This window comes from Carassius carassius, chromosome 47 (genome assembly GCF_963082965.1).
Source record: "Carassius carassius chromosome 47, fCarCar2.1, whole genome shotgun sequence".
In the NCBI taxonomy this organism is placed as follows: Eukaryota; Metazoa; Chordata; class Actinopteri; order Cypriniformes; family Cyprinidae; genus Carassius; species Carassius carassius.
This window is the reverse complement of record NC_081801.1, coordinates 2,492,742-2,516,960: the sequence shown is the minus strand read 5'-3', so window position 1 is coordinate 2,516,960 and position 24,219 is coordinate 2,492,742. Positions and strand designations below refer to the sequence as shown.

At 35.1% G+C, this 24,219-nt stretch overlaps 1 protein-coding gene across 2 annotated transcripts in view; it reads left to right on the top strand.

The window, feature by feature from the left end:
* notch1a (notch receptor 1a) overlaps positions 1-24,219 on the top strand; it is a 31,761-nt gene that overhangs the window by 4,997 nt on the left and 2,545 nt on the right. For both annotated transcript variants that reach the window (XR_009428749.1, XM_059542420.1), the window contains exons 3-32: positions 3,195-3,457; positions 3,539-3,877; positions 5,063-5,185; positions 5,279-5,512; positions 6,599-6,754; positions 6,834-7,019; positions 7,099-7,212; positions 7,305-7,418; positions 8,315-8,548; positions 8,636-8,746; positions 10,550-10,888; positions 11,698-11,811; positions 12,779-12,898; positions 12,984-13,136; positions 14,074-14,302; positions 14,441-14,642; positions 14,893-15,046; positions 15,966-16,150; positions 16,311-16,443; positions 16,540-16,797; positions 17,446-17,558; positions 18,092-18,663; positions 19,218-19,631; positions 19,733-19,881; positions 20,589-20,799; positions 21,624-21,696; positions 21,773-21,935; positions 22,018-22,316; positions 23,719-23,866; positions 23,972-24,069. Coding sequence is in view for 1 of the 2 variants with exons in the window: in XM_059542420.1 (XP_059398403.1) it covers positions 3,195-3,457; positions 3,539-3,877; positions 5,063-5,185; positions 5,279-5,512; positions 6,599-6,754; positions 6,834-7,019; positions 7,099-7,212; positions 7,305-7,418; positions 8,315-8,548; positions 8,636-8,746; positions 10,550-10,888; positions 11,698-11,811; positions 12,779-12,898; positions 12,984-13,136; positions 14,074-14,302; positions 14,441-14,642; positions 14,893-15,046; positions 15,966-16,150; positions 16,311-16,443; positions 16,540-16,797; positions 17,446-17,558; positions 18,092-18,663; positions 19,218-19,631; positions 19,733-19,881; positions 20,589-20,799; positions 21,624-21,696; positions 21,773-21,935; positions 22,018-22,316; positions 23,719-23,866; positions 23,972-24,069 (6,001 nt within the window). In the remaining variant the exon portion in view is untranslated. The remainder of the gene's footprint in view (positions 1-3,194; positions 3,458-3,538; positions 3,878-5,062; positions 5,186-5,278; positions 5,513-6,598; positions 6,755-6,833; positions 7,020-7,098; positions 7,213-7,304; positions 7,419-8,314; positions 8,549-8,635; positions 8,747-10,549; positions 10,889-11,697; positions 11,812-12,778; positions 12,899-12,983; positions 13,137-14,073; positions 14,303-14,440; positions 14,643-14,892; positions 15,047-15,965; positions 16,151-16,310; positions 16,444-16,539; positions 16,798-17,445; positions 17,559-18,091; positions 18,664-19,217; positions 19,632-19,732; positions 19,882-20,588; positions 20,800-21,623; positions 21,697-21,772; positions 21,936-22,017; positions 22,317-23,718; positions 23,867-23,971; positions 24,070-24,219) is intronic.

Genomic DNA, 24,219 nt, shown 5'->3' with positions numbered 1-24,219 from the left:
TTTTTTGAATGCATCGTCATACTAGAAGCGTGTGCTGTATTTTGGGATGATTATGTGCATTACAAGAGCTATTTGTAGAATGAATCACATTGTTTGTGAGCAGGAGACAGAAAGACACACAGAACAAATGTTTCTAAATTTGACTTTCTACCAAAATTGTGTAAAACTGCAGCATCTGGATGCATGACGTTTATTGTGTAACTTCCGCATTCGAGATTTTCACATAAATCTCCATGTCATGCATTTTGTTTGTTTCTAATGTGTGGTTTTGCATGCACAGTTTATGGTTAGCTACGTGCTGTCCTGTTGTTCTCGTCCCAGAACTGAAAATATGTTTGTGAAGGTAACCTGTAACTAGAGTTCAAAATCACAATGTAAGAACTTTTCCCGTTATTTGAAATAAAGCTCAAATAAAGTAAAATGTCAGACGAATGAATAGATGAAATAAATAAAGGCAAATAAATTAATAAAGATGACAATAAAATAAATAATAGTTGAAAACCTAATGAGAAAAGTCTCTTTAAAATCAGTAATGCTGCCTTTGCAACTAAATGAAATAAAAATGTTGTAGTAGTAGAATTTACTACAACTAAAATAAACAAAATAAAGAAAGAACAATAGAAACATGGAATAGAAATGGAACGTAAAATGGTTAAAACCTTAGCTAGAATTAACTGAAAATATACAAATAAAAGATATATTTAGATATAAAGACTTTAGATATAAAGATATAATCCAAAATATTAATAAATGCAATATAAATAAGACTAAAACTAAAACTTAACAAATTAATTAATTACAACAGAAAAATAAAGCAAAATAAAAAATTCAAATGTCAAAAGCACACTTTTTTTACATAAGTGAAGCAAGCGACTCAGATCTACTAAGACAAGCGCAAGGAGTCATTGATGAGATCAAGTCATTTATCCTGTAAAAATGGTAGAAAGTGTTTTGTTATAATGCCATAAACCATCACAACAAATATGAGGAATAAATAGATGATAATCATCAAAATATAACTGACTCAAATTGGCCCCACTGTCTTGTGTCTGTAAAGGTGTGAAGCGCACTAATCTGGCACTGAGGGCCAGACGCAGAGAACAAAATGAAGTTTGTTGTTTTGATTCACACCGAGGGCAGGAAGTCTGTGGTGTGAACGCACACACACACACACACATACACACACACACACAGAAGGCAGCAGCAGATGGTAGACCGGCCCACTGGAATGGGGGGTCTTTAGCCTGCAGTCACAAATGTGCTCAGGGGTCACAGGTCACCGCAGCATCTGTTCAGAGTCGAATCTCACACACACTCCTGCTCTTGGACCTGTTGCCACGACGGGCTGCAGATGACTTCTGCTTCTGTCTTTGGGGACAAAGAGAGGGAGAGAGTTAATGCCTCAAGTAAACTCACACACACACACACACACACACATCTGCGCATGCAAGTGTTTGCCATGGGATGTCTTTATTATTAAACTACTGCATGTCAATTAGCAGATCAAATGTATTGTGGTAAGAGCTACAAAGTTAACAACATATACACACTAGATATCTTTAAATTAATTTAGAGATATATAATTTATAAATTTGTTCATGTGTATAATTTTTTTTAATGTGTTTTTTTTATTTCTTCCTTTACAAAAAAATCTTTAAAACAAAGCACTACACTGTGAAAAAAAATTATACATATTAAAATAGCTAATTAAAAAAATAAAATGTAAATACATTTTTTATGTTTATTTTTTAAATGTATTTATTTGTGTATATTTAGTTTAAATTTACATTTTTGGATTTTTCATTGTTTTGTTTCCTGATAAAGAGCAACTTAATTAATTAAAATGCACTGTGCTACAGAAGTATTGCGCTTTAAAACCTATTATATTTATAAATGTATGTATTTGTGAATAATATACATTTTATGTTATTATGAAAAATAATTTATTTTATAAAATAAAAATATATTATTAAAATAATCTCTTATTATTATTATTATTATTATATACATTTAAAATTATTTTTTATTATTTTAAAGAGCAATGAATTCATAAAAACACAATGAACTACATTTCTACATTATAAATTCTATACATTAACAGCTAAACTTCTGCAAATAAAAATGTGAAATTTATTTCAAATTTGAGAGAAAGAAAGAGAACGAAAGAAACAAGCACTAATATTTTGATATGTTCAGCCCAGGTTGTGATATGTTAAAACAGACTTATGATAAGCACTGAAAATGATGAATATGGATGAGCTCAAATAATTCCAATGGAGATTCTGTGCTGAAAAAAGTGAGATATCAGCAGCAGGAGTTTGATCCTCTCTTGGGAGCTGCCTTAGTGACCTTATGCCACTCGCCATGGCAACAGGCTTTGTGGGAGGGGCAGAGTGCAGTGGGAGGGGCCTGCAGCACAGCTGCCCTTATTTATGCACACACCTGCTGCACCTCACAAACACACAATCGCATGAATAAAACACACTACATTTACTATATCTTACTTTCTTAAATGACCTTTAGTGGCTGTTGAAGAAAGTGTTCACTGATGTGTCATTTGATGTGTTTGTATGTGTTCATATGAGCGAGAGAAGCGTGCATGTGACACTGTGTGGGCTCCTGATAGCCCTGAGGAATTTAGATGAGTGTGAACAGTATCTTTCTTTCACACACTGTTTTATACATGCACACGCATATACATTACTTAGCCATCTAAATGAGAACATATCATAGACTTCTGCTGTTGCTATATAAAACAAATTATGACTTGAACTCTAAAAGAAATGTTCAATTTCCTAACTGATGTCTGATGTCATGACTAATATCTTAATCTATATGACTCTAACCCTAAGAAACATTTCACTTCTAAAATGTAAAAAAAAAAAAAAAATCACTTGGAGGTTTTGTGATATTTAGCTAATTTTTAGGACAAATGGGTTGTCAGTCTTTTGTTAATTAATGTTATTATAATCTCTGTATTTTGTTTCATGAGGTGTCCTGAAGACTTCGTGTTTTTTGTGTTTCTTTAGGTGTACTGCAGACTGTGTAAATGCGTATAAATGCGAGTTAACAAATATAACAAATATAAATGTTTAAATAAAATTAGTATGCCCATAACCCTTTAATAATTTCCATCTACTTTTTGAGACCATTTTGTTCTAAAGTTTTGTTGTTTTTTTTCTGTGTTTCTTCAGGTGTCCGGCAGACTTCGTCGGCCCCCAGTGTCAGTTCCCGAACCCGTGCAGTCCGTCGCCGTGTCGTAACGGAGGCACATGTCGCGCTCGGACGCAGGGCAATGATGTGGAGCTGACCTGTGACTGTGTGTTGGGATACAGCGGGCCGCTCTGTCTGACACCTGTCAATCACGCGTGCATGACCTCCCCGTGCCGAAACGGAGGGACGTGCTCTCTGCTCACCCTCGAGAACTTCACCTGTCGCTGCCCACCTGGATGGTCAGGTACGCCTGCAACTATATCCCCTAAACTAGATGCTCTTCCTCTCGGGTTGCACAGTGATAAAGTTAACCTCTCCTTCATAGGTAAAACATGCCAGCAGGCCGACCCGTGTGCATCGAACCCCTGTGCCAACGGCGGACAGTGTTCAGCGTTTGAGTCGCACTACATCTGCACCTGCCCTCCTAACTTCCATGGACAGACGTGTCGGCAGGACGTGAATGAGTGTGCCCTCTCGCCCTCCCCCTGCCAGAATGGAGGCACCTGTAAAAATGAGGTGGGCTCGTACCTGTGCCACTGCCCACCTGAGTACGCTGGCACACACTGCGAGCGTCTCTATCACCCGTGCCACCCCTCGCCCTGCAGGAATGGAGGCACCTGCTTACAGACCCGTGGCACCAGCTATGCCTGCACCTGTCTGCCAGGTCAGTGCCTTTATTTGGATGTCATTTAAATGTACAATTCGATTAAATTTATAAAATAGAATTTTTTATTAAAAAAAAAATATATATATATAAATAAAAATAAAATAAATAATTTGTGAATGGATAAATGAATGCATTTTATAAATAAATATTTAAATATTTGTAATGAATAATTTTTACAAACTAATGAATAAATGTTTTTAAATGAATGAATCATTTTATGAATAAATACATAAATATTGTAGATGAAAACATTTTATAAATGAATACTCTATGAATGAATGATTTTTTTGTGAATTTATAAATAAATAATTTCTAATGAATAATTTTTACAAACTAATGAATAGATGTTTTTAAATGAATGAATCATTTTTATGAATAAATACATAAATATTGTAAATGAAAACATTTTATAAATGAATAATGAATGAATTAATGAATTAATAAATAAATACTTAAGTAAATAAATGTACTTATTTTCATAATGAATGAATACATGTATGAATGAAAACATTTTATAAATGAATACTCTATGAATGAATGAATGAATGTTTTTTTTGTGAATGAAGTAATATTTTTATGAATGAAGAAATAATTTATAAATAAATGTATTAATAAATAAAATTTTATGAATGAATGAAGTTTTTTTTATAAACAAATGAATTAATAAATAGTTTTATAAATGAATGAATACATATTTAATAAATGAATTAATTGATAAATCAATAATATTTATAAATGAATAAACGCTTTTCCTATAAATTAATGAATGAATGAATGAATGAATGAATAAATAAACAATCTTACAAATATTTTTGATTAATTAATATGTATTAGTGAAAAAGTAATGAATGAACAAATAAATATCATTAATAATTTATCATTTGAATTACACTTAATTTTATTGGCATTAGTTAAACTAATGTATTTATTTATACAGCTGTGTTTTATTTAATTTCTGACTGACTACAACAGCTTTTGTTGCAGCATCCGTTGCTATCCCTGCATGTGCACGGTTATTCATTAACAGTTTGTCTGGATGCAGCAATCTTTTTGTCTTAGTTTATATTTAATCTCAATGAGTGACCTTGATGACTCAGTTAGTCACTTGAGCACATAAACATTCTCGGTGTAAGGCCTCAGACTCTTTGATGTTACAGACTGTGAATCATTTGTCTATCGCAGGGTTCACGGGTCAGACGTGCGAGCACAACGTTGACGACTGCACCCAGCACGCCTGTGAGAACGGAGGCAGGTGTATCGACGGCGTCAACACCTACAACTGCCACTGCGACAAACACTGGACCGGTACTCCACAATAGCAATAATAATAATAATAATACAGTGTTATAAATATTTAGCATGCACTTCACATGTGATCTCTGACCCCTCCTCTTTCAGGTCAGTACTGTACGGAGGACGTGGACGAGTGTGAGCTCTCTCCTAACGCCTGTCAGAACGGAGGAACGTGTCACAACACCATCGGCGGGTTTCACTGCGTGTGTGTGAACGGCTGGACGGGAGACGACTGCAGTGAGAACATCGACGACTGCGCCAGCGCTGCATGTTCGCCGGGAGCCACCTGCCACGACAGAGTCGCCTCGTTCTTCTGCGAGTGTCCACACGGACGCACAGGCACGTCTCATTCAGCAGCTTCCATTCTGACAGAATTTACTTACTAATTGAATTTTGATTTTTTTTTGTATTATTTATATACTGTTAAAGTAATTAGTTCTTAAAAATTGCATTTTTATATTTAAAAGATTCATTTTCATTTGTTTTAGTCAGTTTATTATGAGCTTTTTTTTATTCCAGTTTGTTTTAGTAATTTTCACACCTCTACTTATTTTATTTCATTTTCATTTCAGCTTATTCTTATTTTATTTTATTTTCTACATTTCAAATTTTGAGTTTAGATTTTTCATCTCAAATTTTATCTTATCTTATTTTATCTTTTATATATTTTTTATTTTAATCAATTTCAGTTTAGTAAAAAAAAAATATTTAATGTCTATGGAAACAATTGTTATTTTTATATTTTATTTTATGTGCATTATTATGTTTCAGTTGGGTTTCATTTCACTTGTGCATGAAAACGATAGCTTTTATATTTTTTATATTTTACTTTTTTTGTTAAATGTAATATATATATATTTTTTTTAAAATTAAGTTTAGTTTCGTTAATTTTATAGATATTATTTATATTTCAGTGGTTTCATTTCTGTCTTTAAAACCAAAAGCTTTTATTTTTTTATATATGTTTTTACATTTTATTTTACTATTTTGTTTTAGTTAAGGTTCAGTTTAGTTAATTTTATAGATATTATTTATATTTCAGTTGTTTCATTTGTCTATAAACCAAAATCTTTATATATATATATATATATATATATATATATATATATATATATATATTAGTTTTTTACATTTTTATTTTATAGTTGTTTTTTTATTTCAGTTAAGTTTTTTTTTGCTTATTTTATGGACATTTTTTATAATTCAATTATGAAAACAATAGCTTAGCATGTCTTAGCATACACAAATATGAATATTTTAGTTTAGTTCAGTTTAGTACATTTTATGGGCATTATTTATACTTAAATTGCATTTTATTTCATGTCTGTTTATGAAAACCAAATCTTTTATATATTTTTCTGTAACCAAAACCAACAGTTTTACAGTTGTAATTTCAGTTAACCATAACAAAACTGTTACCCACAGGTCTTCTGTGTCACCTTGACGACGCCTGCATCAGTAATCCATGTCAGAAAGGCTCAAACTGCGACACAAACCCAGTGAGCGGAAAAGCCATCTGCACCTGTCCGCCCGGGTACACGGGATCGGCCTGCAACCAAGACATCGATGAGTGCTCCCTTGGTACGCATAGCACATGATAGATTAGAAAGAATATTAATTGCATAATGACTTTTGCATTACAATACTGTTTGCATTTCAGGCGCAAACCCGTGTGAGCATGGTGGACGGTGTCTCAACACTAAAGGCTCTTTCCAGTGCAAGTGTCTCCAAGGCTATGAAGGTCCACGCTGTGAAATGGACGTCAACGAGTGCAAGTCGAACCCCTGTCAGAACGACGCCACCTGCCTCGACCAGATCGGTGGATTCCACTGCATCTGCATGCCAGGTATGAGTCTATGACCACTGACCTGCATCAAAAGCACATCATTACTGTAGTCTGACGGACGGATTGTTTTGGTGTGTAGGTTACGAGGGTGTGTTTTGTCAAATAAACACAGATGACTGCGCATCACAGCCTTGTCTCAACAGTGGAAAATGCATTGACAAGATCAACTTGTTCCACTGCGAATGCCCCAAAGGTGACTACAGCATTATTGTTTTCAGAGATCTGATCAGAAAAACTAGCAATGAAGATGCAAAATAAACATGGCATGCATTTTTCCCCCTGCAGGGTTCTCTGGGAATCTGTGTCAGGTGGATGTGGACGAGTGCGCCAGCACACCGTGTAAAAATGGTGCTAAATGCACAGACGGACCGAACAAATACACCTGTGAATGCACTCCAGGTACACATTTTTAAGTCATATTCTGCACTTCTACATTTGTTTTCTCCCCTAAAGAGCATTTATAAAATTAGTTGTGATTTTTATTCTTGCACCAAAAACATTTTAGGTTTGGTTCAAATATTCCACTTGTTATCTGAACCTTTAGATTTTAGAATGTGTTTTCGTAACTCTATCTTACAAATTCAAAGTTATTTTAGAAATATGTTTCTTCTATTATATATTTATTAATATTTTGAATTGGGTTTAGATTTTAAGTTTAGCTTAAATTTGTCTTTTTTTTGTTTGTTGTATTTCTTCATTATGATTCTTAAGTAATTCTTTAATTTATGTTTATAGTAATTTTCATAATTGAAATTATTTTGTATCAGTTAGTTGCCAACGCAGCATTTCTGAACTTTAAGTTTTGAGTTTAAGTTTTAAATATCTAATATTTTATTTTACTATGCTTTATTTTGACTAATTGTATTTTTATTTGTTTACAATTTGTTTTATTAATTGATTTTATCTTATTTACATTTTTTCTGTTATTTTATCTCAATTCATTTAATCTTATTTTATTTAAACTTATGTTTTTAAATATATCTATATATTTTCGCATTTGTTGGCCGTGTAAGTCATTGAAGATTAAGTCTAATTTCTATCATAGAAATAATAAGAATAAATTATTGTTATTTCTTCCTTACTTTGGAATGTAATGGTTACTTTTTTTAAATGAGGCTGCATTGGTGATGTATGTGGCATCCAGAGGGTGCAGCCTTTGAAATGAGACACAACCTTTAAATAATTCCGTATGTAAATTGCCTGTATTATGATTGACTAACATCTTCGCATATGAAATGACCATCACTGCCAACATTCTAAATTTGCAATGTGTCTTTTCAAATGTATTTCTGCAGGGTTTGCAGGCGCTCACTGTGAGCTGGACATCAACGAGTGCGCGTCGAGCCCTTGTCATTATGGCGTGTGTCGGGACGGTGTGGCCGCTTTCACCTGTGATTGTCGCCCCGGATACACGGGTCGCCTGTGCGAGACCAACATAAACGAATGCTTGAGCCAACCCTGCCGAAACGGAGGCACCTGCCAGGACAGAGAGAACGCGTACACCTGTACCTGTCCTAAAGGAACCACAGGTAACACATGCACACACATACAAACACTTGTGCGAAATATAACGGTGGATTAATGATGACATAATCATGTCGTGACTGTGTCCGCAGGAATAAACTGCGAGATAAACATTGACGACTGCAAGAGAAAACCATGTGACTATGGAAAGTGCATCGACAAGATCAACGGCTACGAGTGTGTGTGTGAACCCGGATACACAGGTGAGTCAGTGCAGCATCTGTGTGTGTGTGTGTGTGTGTGTCTGTGTGAGAACAGGTGGCCAGCGAAGTGCAGAGCTTGTGTATCAGATATCAGATATGTCTTAGTACAGAGATTGGCTTTCCCAGCTGAGACACACACTCACACAGGTGTGCTTTACATTAATGCTATGGCCCGACCGATCATAAGACTGACTCTTTGTATGTTGCATTTAAGGAAAAGATACAATAGGCCCTGCTATACTGTGAATATAGAACAGCAGCAGGAGGACTTTCACAATTTAGCACGGCATCTAGTGCCTTATAGTTTTTATAGCCATAACTTGAAGGACACAAAACTTTATTTAGGGCTGATATTGTCCACAATCTTGTTTTCAAATTTGATATTCTATTAAAATAACACTGAATACAAAGCAGAAACAGAAACAGTTTTTATATGCATAAACACACAAATAAAAAAATTAAGCAAATTAATTTAGCTCATGCTGTTGTTTTTTTCCAATATTGCAACTTTATTTTATTAAGCAATGACATTGCCCACAATTCTTTATGCCACATAAGTGGAGGACAGTTTTCAACCTCAATTTTATTACTAAAATAATACTGAATGCAAAGCCAAAACAGCAGGTTTTATATGCATGGACATACGAGTTAAGTAATAAAGAATTTGGAGCTAATTAAATTGGCTAAATGCTCATATTTGCATGCAGAGGGAAAAAAACGTAGTTTCTTAACCTAGTATGTCCCAGTATTGTGGTACTTAAATCTTTGACTACACATATTGTCATTGCAATTTTATTTTACTCAGAGCTATTATTGCCCACAATCCTTTGTGCACATAAGAGGTGGAGAGTTTACTTTTTGAGCTGAATGTATGTTTTCCAGCATGTTTTTTTTGTGTGTAAAGTAATGTAAAGCAAGGTTAATAATATGCAGTCTATTGGTGCTGCAAGGGAACAGATGTTTGTTTTAAGCATGACCTGAACACATTTTGAGCAGCACTATATGTATTGTACTAAGTATTATACTCTGTTTAGCGTGTGTGAGAGAGAAACTGCAATAAAGTACCATTGTTGTAAGAGAATCAAACAGTTACCCATTACCCTTCAGAGGAGGGATGTGTGTGTGTGTCGAGGGGGTAATTGTTGTTCGGCCGTGTGTGAAATAGGGTCTGTCCTTTTGTAACTGCAAACAGCCCTCTGTAGGACCTGCCCTCCCCCCAGCGAGTGTGTGAGGGGTGTGTGAGCGGGTCTGAAAGACAGAGAGAAAGAACGAGTGAAAGAGCACAAGAGGGTGGAGGAAATCCTTTGTGCATTTGGAGCAGGGCTGGAGATTTGGGATGGGGCTCACACACACAAACGCATACAAAGGCAGACAAAGAACAAGAGGTCAACACAGATCTGAGTCCCAAGGAACATTCCTTTACTATGCAATTTAACTTATTAATAGTTATACGTCTCAAACTTCTGCTTAGATCACTGTGAGATTTCATATATGATAAATACAGATGGTCAGCGAGGACAATGATCAACAGGCTTTTCTCTACCAATGTGAATGTGAAATGAATAAAATGTATGGCCTTTCAGTTGATTATTATTATGAAGATAATGTAATATTGACCCTAGAAACAACCTAACATCAATTTGAAAAATAAAATCATACTAAATCGCGTAACTAAGGCTTTCATAATAAATCCAAGTCCATCCTGTATTATTTCCCACTGATTATTAATTTGCACTCACATATGTCACATTTCAGAAGGTAGTCTTTTCCACACATTTATATACGTGTTGTTATTCCTGACAGGCTCAATGTGTAACATCAACATTGACGACTGCACATTAAACCCGTGTCATAATGGAGGCACCTGCATCGACGGCATCAACAGCTTCACCTGCGTCTGTCCGGAGGGTTTCCGTGATGCCACCTGTCTCTCCAAACATGACGAGTGCTCCAGCAACCCCTGTATTCACGGCAGCTGCCTGGACCAAATCAACAGCTACAGATGCATGTGTGAGGCTGGCTGGACGGGACGCAACTGCGACATCAACATCAACGAGTGTTTGTCCAACCCATGTGTGAACGGAGGCACCTGTAAGGACATGACCGGCGGCTACGTGTGCACCTGCAGAGCTGGCTTCAGCGGTAAGATGCTGCGTCCCAATTCATATACTATACTTCCCAAGTAGTATGGTAGATTAGGTCTAATGCGTTTGCATACTATTTAAGGTGCATGCTTTTTGGGCTGATACTGCACAAAATCCTTTGCAGTACATATGGGAGAAGTTAGTGATGGTTCACATTCAACCATCTTAAATTTGTGAACTTTTTCTACAAAAAAATCTCATTAAATGCAAAGCTGTTTTTAGATTTTGAATCTTTAAGTTAAGTAATAAGATAATTGATTAAATTAAAGCTTAACGCTTGCATGCAAACGGCAACAGAGTGTGTGCACAATTTAATGCAATTTTTTAAATGTCGTTAGTATGCTTAGATTTTGCTGCAAATTTGAAGAATTAAATATAATAGTAAAATGCAATCTAAAAATGTCAAAAAATAATTATTAAAATGAATTTCATTAATATTTTCGGTGGACTTTGAAGTATGCATGCATGATTTTAAGGCTAAAAAAATAAACAAATTCAATAGATTTAATCAAATAAAATAAAATAATTAGTGACAGTTAACTTTTTTAAATTTTCTACACTTTTCTACTAAAAATAGCATTGAATGCAAAGCCAAAAGAGATGTTTTTTTTAATGTGTGAATAAACTTTGCACAATATAATACACTTATAATTACTATTACTCAATTTTATTACAGAAAACACAGTGTGTCCGAATCTGTCGTACTGTAATGCTACACACCCAAAAGCATGCATTTCCCCTTTTGTTTGTTTATTTTTGCATTTCGAGTATATAATGATTTGACTCTGTGTGTTTTCTTGCATTTAGGTCCCAACTGCCAGACAAATATTAATGAGTGTGCATCCAACCCCTGCCTAAACCAGGGCACCTGCATCGACGATGTGGCTGGATTCAAGTGCAACTGCATGCTGCCTTACACCGGTACAAACATGAACTCACACACACACACACACACACACACACACACACAACAGCCATTGTACAGCTGGTTCTTGTTTTGAAATGGCAAGCTTTGCAAAGGTGTGTGTAAAAATGTCAGGGGACAAGAAATAACTCTGTATTGTGTCAAGGGTGGCAACTCAAATAGGTTCATTTCCTGTTTAGCCCCTTCCTGTTTCCTGTTGAGGCAAAGAATTGACAATAAAAGGAAACATCAAGGGACTTCCTGCTTCGGCTGGTCACTGTAGACACAGATAAGGAAGTGCCTGCAGGAACTGAGCTGGAAAACTGAGGCAGTAGAAGAGTGAGAGAGACTGAAATAACAAAGAAAGAAACTTCTGTGCCAGGCAATCAACAGGCTTTTTCTTCACTGATTTTGAGGGAAAACCTGCTGAATTCTGGGTGGAATTAAACATGCTCAAATGTTTATTACACTTTTGTTGGTGGCAGAAAGCCTATTCAAATTAGCCAGAATATTTACAGTAATTATAGTCAACCTTGCATATCAAACAAGACCACAGGAGATGCCAAAGAACTGCATATAAACTACTATTCGGATCCAATCAGAATCGCTAAACACACTAAAATATAAATGAAAATTGAAACCATTTTAAATGTCTCCGTGATCTGAAGGCAGCTTTATGTCATCGGTGAACAGTTCCTCTGTCAGAACAAGATCTCTCTGTGTTTGGAGCATCTGATGCACATAAACACCACTGATCCTCACAAACTTCTGCTAAACACACTTCTTCGGCGAGCATCTGTTCTAAAACATTTTGACAACTACATGAATACCCAGAACTGTTCAAGCAGAATTATGATGTTTAGTGATCAGTGACTTGAGAGCGCACATACACGGGTGGATTTAGGTTTAGTTAACAACAATAACCCTAGCCTGAATGTAACTTTTGCATCAGTTTTGATGCTTTCTCAATGTGTGTGTTTTTAGGCGAGGTGTGTGAGACCGTTTTGGCTCCCTGCGCTCAGCGTCCTTGTAAGAACGGAGGCGTTTGTGTCGAATCGGAGGATTTTCAGAGCTTCTCTTGTGCTTGTCCTGCCGGATGGCAAGGTAAGAGTGTGTGTGTGAGTTCATGTGTGTTGCACGTTCTCTACATGTCGTGATCGTCATCATAACCGCTGTCGTCTCACTACAGGTCAGACGTGTGAGGTTGACATTAACGAGTGTGTGAGGAATCCTTGCACTAATGGAGGAGTGTGTGAGAACCTGCGTGGAGGATATAAGTGTCGCTGCAACCCTGGATTCAGTGGAGATCTGTGCCAGAACGATATTGATGACTGTGCACCAAGTAAGACACGCAGGACATGCACAAACCTAGACAGCATTTCTAGGCATCATAGAACATTAGATGGTGCCTTTGATGCCCTGTAATGCTCATTAGGTTTTAAAATAGATATTGTTTTAAAGGACTAATATAAAATAATCACATAAAAGAATAAACCACTATATGTGGTTTTGAAATCACTCTGTGATTATAATTTTTATATATTTTATATATAAAATATATATATATATATTAATATATATTATATATATTATATATTAATATATATATTAATATATATAAATATATATATTATATATATATTTTATATTTTATAAAATAATATATTTTTATTATTATATATTTGTATTACTAAAGCAATGCAAAATAACAAGTGAATGACAGTTTAATAAAATTCAGTTTTATTTTAAAATTTATAGCAGAAATGCAATTGATAAAATAAATGTAAAAAAAAGTAAATTAATAAAATGTGAAAAAATGTAACAGAAAATTGAAATGATAAGTTTTATTTTAAAAATAAAATATTGTATGTCTTTTGTACTTTTAATAATAAAAATATAAAATAAAGCAATATAAGAAATGCAAATGCTAAAATAAAAAAATAATGTAAAAATAAATAAATAATTAAATTAATTATAAATCTAAATAAGTAAAACAAAATTTAAATAAAATGCAGTTTTATTTTAAAAGTAAAATATTTAATGTGCTTTGTATGCACCATTTTTAGTAATGCTAATATACAATAAAGTAAAAGTTGAAATGGTAAAAAAAATGATAGAAAATTAATTAAATTAGTCATTTTATGATAGAAATAGAGTATTTCATGCTTATTAAAAAAATAATACATTTATGTTGTAACATTCCTAAATAAAAAAGAGATTATTAAAATACTGAATAAAAAGACTGAATATGGCAGTAATTGTAATTCTCTCTCTCTCAGATCCGTGCAGTAACGGCGGTGTGTGTCAGGACCGTGTGAACGGCTTTGTGTGTGTGTGCTTGGCTGGTTTCCGTGGAGAGCGCTGTGCAGAGGACATCGATGAGTGTGTGAGCGCCCCCTGCCGAAACGGAGGGAACTGCACCGACTGCGTCAACAGCTACACCTGCAGCTGTCCTGTAGGATTCAGTGGCATCAACTGTGAAATCAACACCCCCGACTGCACTGAGAGGTACCTGCACAACACGTTCTCAAATGCATTGCAAATTCATGTTTTTTTTATTGCATTTTACACTTTAAATGAAAATGCATTGAATTCTTTTTAATTTGCATACTGGAAATCTCAATCTGTGTTGTTTCTCCTCACCAGCTCGTGTTTTAATGGAGGAACATGTGTGGACGGCATAAACTCGTTCTCATGCGTGTGTTTGCCGGGATTCACCGGGAATTACTGCCAGCATGATGTTAACGAGTGCGACTCGCGGCCGTGCCAAAACGGAGGCACCTGTCAGGACGGATACGGCACTTACAAATGCACCTGTCCACACGGATACACCGGACTCAACTGCCAGGTACACAAACACACGCTGTGTTTCTCTCTAAACAACATAAAGCAGAAAATTCATCTACTGAAATATATATTAAAAAAAATATATATTATAAATTTTCTTTTCTTTTCTTTATTTAAATACAAAATAATGTATATTTTTTAATATATAGTGAATCTTTTTTTATGTATTAATTTTTTTGTGGTATATTTTCATGATATAGATATATTTGGCACATGTTTTATTTCCTGACGTCTGTGTTTCTGTGTTTCAGGGTCTGGTGCGCTGGTGTGACTCGTCCCCCTGTAAGAACGGTGGCTCATGTTGGCAGCAGGGGGCGTCCTTCACCTGCCAGTGTGCCAGCGGCTGGACGGGCATCTACTGTGACGTCCCCAGTGTCAGCTGTGAGGTCGCCGCCAGGCAGCAAGGTAACAATCACTAATAATGAGATTACTGTTTTTCTACTGAAGTTGTAACTTAATAGACCCAGAATATAATATTTTATGTGAAATAACTGCAGGTGTTCATGAAAAGCTAATGATGAATTTAATCAGAAAAATATCAAATTTAAAACAATTACATAATTGAAAACAATCAGCATTCCTAAATGAATAAATACATTTAAATTATGAATAAATAAATAAAAGATTTTACCAGCATGTCAGGTGACCATTAACTGACAGTGTTTTATTAAATGATTATGATTTAATTATTGAAATATTAACGTAAAATATCAGTGAGACAGTTTGAGAATCCCTGTTTTAAAATAGATTAAATGTTAGATAACAGACCAAAAATGTATATTTTATTTAACAAGTTAAGATTTTTTATTTTTTTTTATTGCATCAATATTGGTCATTTCTGACAAATTAATAAATGAAAATAAGAAATAAATATAAAAAAAAGTATAAAAAAGCTCAAATAAATAACACATTTACATAAAATAAATGTACATTTTAAAAAGTGTGACCACTGACTTACATTAGAGAACCACAAACATGCAACAACATGTGTTAATTAAATTACTGTTTCTTAAAATTTCAGGGTTTTTTCTAATTTCCATATTTTAGGTCAACAGAATTCAACTGACAAACTAAGTTTGGGATCTAAATGTATAACATATTAGATAACAGATAAAAAATAAAACATTTCGTTTTAAATACATTTAAATAATTTGACAGAAAATGATAAAATATTTAACACTTAAGCTGATATTTGTGATTCCGACCCTGGTTAGACTGTGTATTTCCTCCTAGCATTCAAATCTTGCTTTTTAAAAATGTTCACCACTTTAAAAGTTTTCATGTAATTGGCAAATGTTAATCTCGCTGTGTCTCCTTTTCTCAGGAGTGTCTGTGGCGGTTCTGTGTCGTAACGCGGGTCAGTGTGTAGACGTGGGGAACACACACCTGTGCAGATGTCAGGCCGGATACAAGGGCAGCTACTGTCAGGAGCAGGTGGACGAGTGCATGCCGAACCCCTGCCAGAATGGAGCCACCTGCACCGATTACCTGGGAGGATACAGCTGTGAGGTATAAACACACACACACACACACCTGTGTACATCATCAGTGCTGACCACATTACTTACAAATTGTAATCCGTTATTGATTCCAAATTACATGATATCAGTTATTACCTAGCACTGTACATCATCATTATACGAGTCTAGCGTCTGTTTCTCTCCTTCAGTGCGTTCCTGGATATCACGGAGTCAACTGCAGCAAGGAGATAAACGAGTGTGTGTCTCAACCCTGCCAGAACGGAGGAACCTGCATCGACCTCATCAACACATACAAATGCTCCTGTCCACGGGGAACACAAGGTACAGGCTTTTTCACACGCTCTCAAACACTGGATTCATCTCTTCATACTTGAGCTGGTGAATCATTTCGATTGTTTTCTCTGGCCGTGTTTGCAGGGGTTCACTGTGAGATTGACGTTGATGATTGTTCTCCGGCCGTGGATCCGTTAACCGGTGAGCCACGGTGTTTTAACGGCGGCCGCTGCGTGGACCGTGTTGGAGGTTTCGGCTGCGTGTGTCCCGATGGTTTTGTGGGCGAGCGCTGTGAGGGCGATGTCAACGAGTGCCTGTCTGACCCCTGTGACCCCAACGGATCCTACAACTGCGTACAACTCATCAATGACTTCCGCTGCGAGTGCCGTACAGGATACACCGGTACCAACACACACATCTGACACACTCCAGTGCATGAATATGAACAAATGATTTGCATTGAAAATAAATATACATCAGAGAATTTGACCAATAAGAATACAGCGAACACTAGATAATGTACTGTTAGTGAATCGCAAACAAAAAGAAGAAATGATGAGGCTATATTTAGCCTTAAAAAAATTACTTAAAAATGAACATTTTTGTTCATTGGCAGTTAAGCTTATTTCTCTCTCAAATTCGTATTACTTAAAAATCTCATTATAGTAAAACGGTAATAAAAAGAAAATCATTCTGTCCAGATTTTATTTATTGAATTATTGACTGGTTGATTAACTGATTTAGTGTCCTCATAATTACTATAATTATTTATAGTTTACATTATAACTATATTTCACAGATATAATTTAAAATGTAAACATTTTTATTTATATATTTTATTGATTGATTATACTTAGAATTATACTTTACAATTTAACCCATTTCTTTTATTAAATTCAGTAAAACAAAAACTATGATGAAGTGTACTTAGAATTGTGCTTATATTTTATTTATTTATTGCATTCTGAGGGGTAAAGTATATGACCCAGAGATTTTAGTGAAATTTTTGTTTAAATTATATATATATATATATATATTTTTTATTCACAGGTAAGCGTTGTGAAACTGTGTTCAATGGTTGCAAGGACACACCATGCAAAAATGGAGGAACGTGTGCTGTAGCGAGTAACACCAAACATGGATACATCTGCAAGTGTCAGCCGGTGAGTAAAAAAACCTTTAGTGCTCAAGCGCTGATGGATCAGTTTAGATGCACCTTTCTGTCATGACAGCTCTCGAAGGTATTGGAATGGTAATGTACGTGACAATGTTAATGTATTTGGTCTAGGCGGAATAGATCTGCTACGCTGATGCAGATTAAGTTGCTAGTGCCATTACATCCACAACATGCTGCTGTGAGCATGTAAGAAATTCTGGTGCTGCAAATATGACATATATAAAATAACCCCCATATAGCATACATGAATCACCTCGTAGCAGATCTATACAGGTGGAGCTGGGGGAGGTGGGGGGTTTCTGAAGCAATCTGCACTGCTACAGCTAGCACTGGTCGTATATCTGAATGCTGAGCAGCAAGCTCATTGGTTACCGACACAGGAGAGAACCAATCAGCTGTGCCATGTGATAATGATGTCATTAGTTCAGATCGAGTTAGACCTATTGGACTGTGCCATCTAGAGTTTCATGCCAGAACTCTGTATTTAAATGCACTTTCTAACCTTTGCCTCTCTCTCAGGGTTACTCTGGCTCCTCCTGTGAATATGACGCCCAATCCTGCGGCTCCCTGCGCTGTCGTAATGGTGCTACCTGCGTCTCGGGACACCTGAGTCCCCGCTGTCTCTGCCTGCCGGGTTTCAGTGGACACGAGTGCCAAACACGTATGGACTCGCCCTGCCTCAACAACCCCTGCTACAATGGAGGCACCTGCCAACCCATTAACGACGCCCCGTTCTTCCGCTGCTCCTGTCCCGCCAACTTCAACGGACTCCTCTGCCACATCCTTGACTACTCCTTCAAAGGAGGGCAGGGCCGAGACATCGCCCCGCCTCCGGAGGTGGAGATCCGATGTGAAATCGCTCAGTGTGAAGGAAGGGGTGGAAATGCCATCTGTGATACCCAGTGTAACAATCACGAGTGTGGATGGGACGGCGGCGACTGCTCTCTGAATTTCGACGACCCGTGGCAGAACTGTAGTGACGCCCTGCAGTGCTGGAGGTACTTCAACGACGGGAAATGCGATGAGCAATGCGCCAATGCTGGCTGCTTGTATGATGGCTTCGACTGCCAAAGACTGGAGGGGCAGTGCAAGTAAGTCAAATGTGTTTTTTGTATCATTTAATTCAATTATATTATGTTATATAATTTAATTATATATCATGTCTATTTTTCTTTTAATTTAATGCAATAAATTAATGTAATATTTTTATCTATATTCTTTTTTGTATTACTGCTTTACTTGGTATTTACAGTTTTATGTATATATATATATATATATATATATATATATATATATATATATATATATAATTTATAAATAAAACATTGATTGCTATTTTAAACAGTTTAAACTTTTTGTTATTCAGGAGCCACTTGTCTCTGATAATTATTCATATTGTTTTATTTTTGCTGTTACATTTATGTATACTTTTTAGAAATATTTTATATATATATCATGATGCATCTTAATGGAAAAATCCAAATATATTATTATAATGTTAATAATAATAATAATAATAATAATAATAATAATATAAAAAAATTACAAAATGTCACAAATGCATTTAGAGTAACTAGTGCAAAATTTGCCAGTAATTTTGTTTTTAAACGTCTCCTTCAACTTCCTCCTCAATCTCTGTCTTCAGTCCGCTGTACGATCAGTACTGTAGGGATCACTATGCAGATGGTCACTGCGACCAGGGCTGTAATAACGCCGAGTGCGAATGGGATGGGCTGGACTGCGCTGATGACGTTCCTCAGAAACTGGCTGTGGGAAGTCTGGTTCTAGTGGTTCACATCCCCCCAGATGAACTTCGCAACCGCTCCTCATCTTTCCTCCGCGAGCTGAGTGGACTGCTGCATACCAACGTGGTGTTTCGCCGCGGCGCTAACGGAGAGCCGCTCATTTTCCCATACTATGGCAATGAGCACGAGCTGAGCAAGCACAAGCGCTCTGATTGGACGGACCCGGCCCAGCTGCTGCAGCGTGCTAGGAGGAGCCTGACAGAGTTCCTTAAGCCCCGCCTACGACGGGAACTCGATCAGATGGAGATCAAAGGGTGAGTGAATGCAAATCACTGTTAAAACTGAATATATAAATGTATGTAATATTATAATAGTGCTGATTTGTCTTGATGACGTTTACATGTTTGTGTTTCAGGTCCATCGTGTATCTAGAGATAGACAACCGTCAGTGTTATCAGCAGTCTGATGAGTGTTTCCAGAGCGCCACGGATGTGGCGGCTTTCCTCGGAGCGCTGGCCTCTAGCGGGAATCTCAATGTTCCTTACATCCTCGAGGCTGTCACAAGTGAGTGCCACATTTATGCCAAAATCAGGGTTTTATTATTATGTACTTTAACCAAATTTTTTTTTTTTTTACATTCATAATTATTATTTTTTTTTTTTCAGTTTTGGTTAACTCATTTATTTCAACATTTCCAATTTTGTTCACATTTTTTTTCAGCTTTTAATTTTTATGTAAAAGTTTTTATAGAATTTTATTTTTCATTTTCAATGTGCTTTTTGTCTTTTTCAGCTTTGTATTTCTATTTTAGAAAAATTATATATATATTATTTCGTATATTATTATATAATTATTTGTATGTTTTGGTGATTTTTGGTACTTTTAATTTTAATTTAATCTTTTAATTTTGTTTTTTCAATTAGTTGCAACATTTACATTCTTTTCATCAAATATTCATATTTTATTTTAGCTTTCATTTTTAGTTTTTGTTTATTATAATTATTATGAAGTGTATAAATAAATATATATATATAGCTTTAAATTATTTAAGTTGTAGGTTTAGCCATTTTAGTACTTAAACTCATTTTATTTCAGTTAGTTTCCTAGCAACATTTCTAATTTGTGATTGTTTTTCATCTAATATTTATATTATGTTGTATTTGTGCTTTATTTTATTTACTGGAAATGATTGAACAATTTAAGGTTTATTTAACTATCACACTGAAACATACTCTACCGAGCCCTACATTAAGAACTGTATCTGTGTGTAGGTGAGGACCCCCCTTCAAAGCCAGGAGAGATGTACCCCGTGTTCCTGGTGCTGCTGGGGCTGGCGGTTCTGGTGCTGCTGGCTGTGGGCGTCGTGGTCTCCAGGAAGAGGAAGAGGGAACATGGGCAGCTTTGGTTCCCCGAGGGATTTAAAGTCACAGAACCCAAAAAGAAACGAAGGGAACCAGTCGGAGAGGATTCTGTGGGACTCAAGTGAGTGTGTGACACTGTTAAAAGAGATGAAAAACTCAATCAAAACAAAAATAAAAAGTATGGATTAAACAGCTAACTGAAATAAGTTGAAGTACTAAAATGACTAGAACTGGAAAAAATAAGCTTATTAGAAATGTGTATATATATATATATATATATATATATATATATATATATATATATATATATATATATATATATATAAATACTAAAGAACATAACAAAAATACTAAAACTAAAGTTTAAATGAAAACTAAAAATGTTCAGTTCAAAATATCAATAAGTGCTATAAAAGTTATATTAGTAATACTAAAATAATGCTGCACATAATTCCTTAAAACAATTATAGTTCCTGAAATGTAATGAATTTATCTAATGGTGAATGTCTTTTATATTAGTGTGAGTGACATTTTACATTTAATAATGTTTATTTAATGTAAAAAAATATATAATAGTTAATGGGACCATGTGATATTTTTGTACATTTTTTGTATTTTGTGCAGTGTCGTTTTAATATTATTTACAATATATACTATTATTTTTCATTGGCTTTCATTTTAATTGATTGGCTTTTACTTTTAAGTTTTAAGTGTTAATTAAGTTTTTAAGTTTTGGTACTATTCTTTTGTTTTTTTTTCTTTGTCTTTTTTTTTTTGTTAATGTATTTCATATTAGTAATTGATATTTATAATGCAATGAAATAATATATAAAATGCATTTTTGCCCCTAAAGTTCAGAAAAACTGCCATTGTTTATTTGCACGCAACAGTTTTGTACCTTTATGACTGACATTAATGACAACATACAACTTTGCATCCCATCAGGCCTCTGAAAAACTCTCTGATGGATGAACAACTGAGCGAATGGGCAGAAGACGACACGGCTAAACGATTCCAGGTGAGTCCGCTGTCTGTGGGAAGTTTTCTCCAGTGTTTAACCCCAGAGGGATGTGTAACTGTGTGTTTGTGTGTAGTTTGAGGAGCAGTCTATTCTGGACATGAGCGGTCAGCTGGATCACAGGCAGTGGACGCAGCAGCACCTGGACGCCGCTGACCTGCGTCTGAACTCTATGGCTCCGACTCCACCACAGGGTGAGATCGAGAATGACTGCATGGACGTCAACGTCCGCGGGCCTGGTGAGCGTTTACACCTTTCCCATCACATAACTGATGACAGCTCTAGGGTTTTCTTTAAAACTCTCCTCGGTTTCTCTTGTAGACGGTTTCACGCCGCTGATGATCGCGTCGTGCAGCGGCGGCGGTCTCGAGAATGAAAACGGTGAGGGAGAAGACGATCCCTCTGCTGAAGTCATCAACGACTTTATCTACCACGGCGCTAACCTGCACAATCAGACGGACCGAACCGGGGAGACCGCGCTGCACCTGGCAGCCCGCTACGCCCGCTCAGATGCGGCCAAACGCCTGCTGGAGTCGTGCGCCGACGCTAACGTTCAGGATAACATGGGCCGCACGCCTCTCCACGCCGCTGTTGCTGCTGACGCACAGGGAGTCTTCCAGGTAAATGAGAAAAATACAGATTATTATATATTCAGAAGCATCTGAACTAAATTAATTTGTTTGAAAGCAACAACAGCTACACTATAAAAGATGTTATTATTAGGGATGTAACGATTCACTCAACTCATGATTCAATTCAAATCACTTAAAAAATTTAAGACAAATGAAATGTGTCTTTTTATTATTGCTTGGACGAAATGCTGCATGTTTCTTTGGGAAATGTAAATATAACACTGTAATAATATACTAATATAGCACTTGCATATTATTGCTCTTTTATTGGTTTTGATTGCTTTTGTTGTCTTCATTTGTAAGTCGCTTTGGATAAAAGCGTTTGCTAAATAACAATGCAAATAACAAAACTAAATGTAAAATTTAGAACAAACCCCCAAATCAAATAAATAACACAAATAAAAGAAAGCTCTTCATATAAACAAACGAAGGCTTTGTATATGATCTTTCCAAATATAAAATTTTTTTAATCATGATCCAAAGAAAGATTCTGCATGCATGCAACGAGACAAGTTTTTATCTAATTTAGATTGAATAATTTCGAATTTTGAAGCAAAAACATAATTGTCTGACTTTGAATCAAATCCAATTTGAATCGTCACATATTTGAATCGATTTTCAACTGGCTTGTGGTTAATCATTCTTACGTTATTATTAGTAGTAGTAATGATAGTAAAAGTATATGTTACTAATAAAAAATGGGTTTATTATTAAAATTTATTGATTTGTTTTATTTCAATTTTAATATTATAAAATAATATTTGAAACTATTTTAGAAAATGAAATAAAGTAAAAATATTTATTTTTTAATTTGAGCGTACTCGAAAAATAAAAATGTTCCCTTGACAACTAAGGGTACTTAATTGAATAAATTTAAAACTTTAGTAATAATAATAATAATAAAATGAATATGAATTAACAATAAAACTAAATAGAAATATTTCCAATAAATATTTTTACATGTAATATATTAAATGAATATTTAATGTATTCATGTATATTAAAATAAAATGTATATGAAATGTATAATATAAGTGAAAGATAATTATTACAAAATAATAAACATTGTTTATTGACAAAATTCAAAAAATATATATATTTTTTTTTTTATTAAAAATAAAAAGCCAAACCGCTCTAATAACACTAAAATAACACTGCACATAATCCATTAAAAAAATAAGTTTTCCTTTAAATGTATTTGACTAATATCGCAATTTAATCATATATTTAATATAAACATGTATATTTAATGTCAAATTTATATTTAATGTCTAATATAACTATTTTATAAATAATTCATTTTGTATATATATACCATGTCATTTTTTGTTTTTTTAGCTGCTCTTGGTTGTTGAATAATTTTTAAACTTTGCTTTGTGTTTGGAATCAGATTCTCATTCGGAACCGAGCGACGGATCTGGACGCCCGCATGCATGATGGGACGACTCCGCTGATCCTGGCCACCCGATTGGCTGTCGAGGGAATGGTGGAAGAGCTCATTAACTGCCATGCGGATCCCAATGCTACTGATGATTCTGGTGTGAATACAAACAACCAAATCTCTCAAAACACCTTTCATTGGTGGTTATTTTGAAGATGCATGGCTGTCCCTGCTAATTCAATCTGTTTTTATGTGTCTGTAGGTAAATCTGCTCTTCATTGGGCGGCTGCAGTTAATAATGTGGACGCTGCTGTCATTCTTCTGAAGAATAGAGCAAATAAAGACCTACAGAATAACAAGGTGGGTGCATTTACAGTAAAACAAAATTGTCAATGAGTTTATGAATAGAAAATTAAAATGTTTTTTTTTATTCCACATAAAAACATTATAACTTGTTTTTTTTAGCCCTTTTTTGTATTATTGTAGCTTTTATTAATATTTTGAAATGAT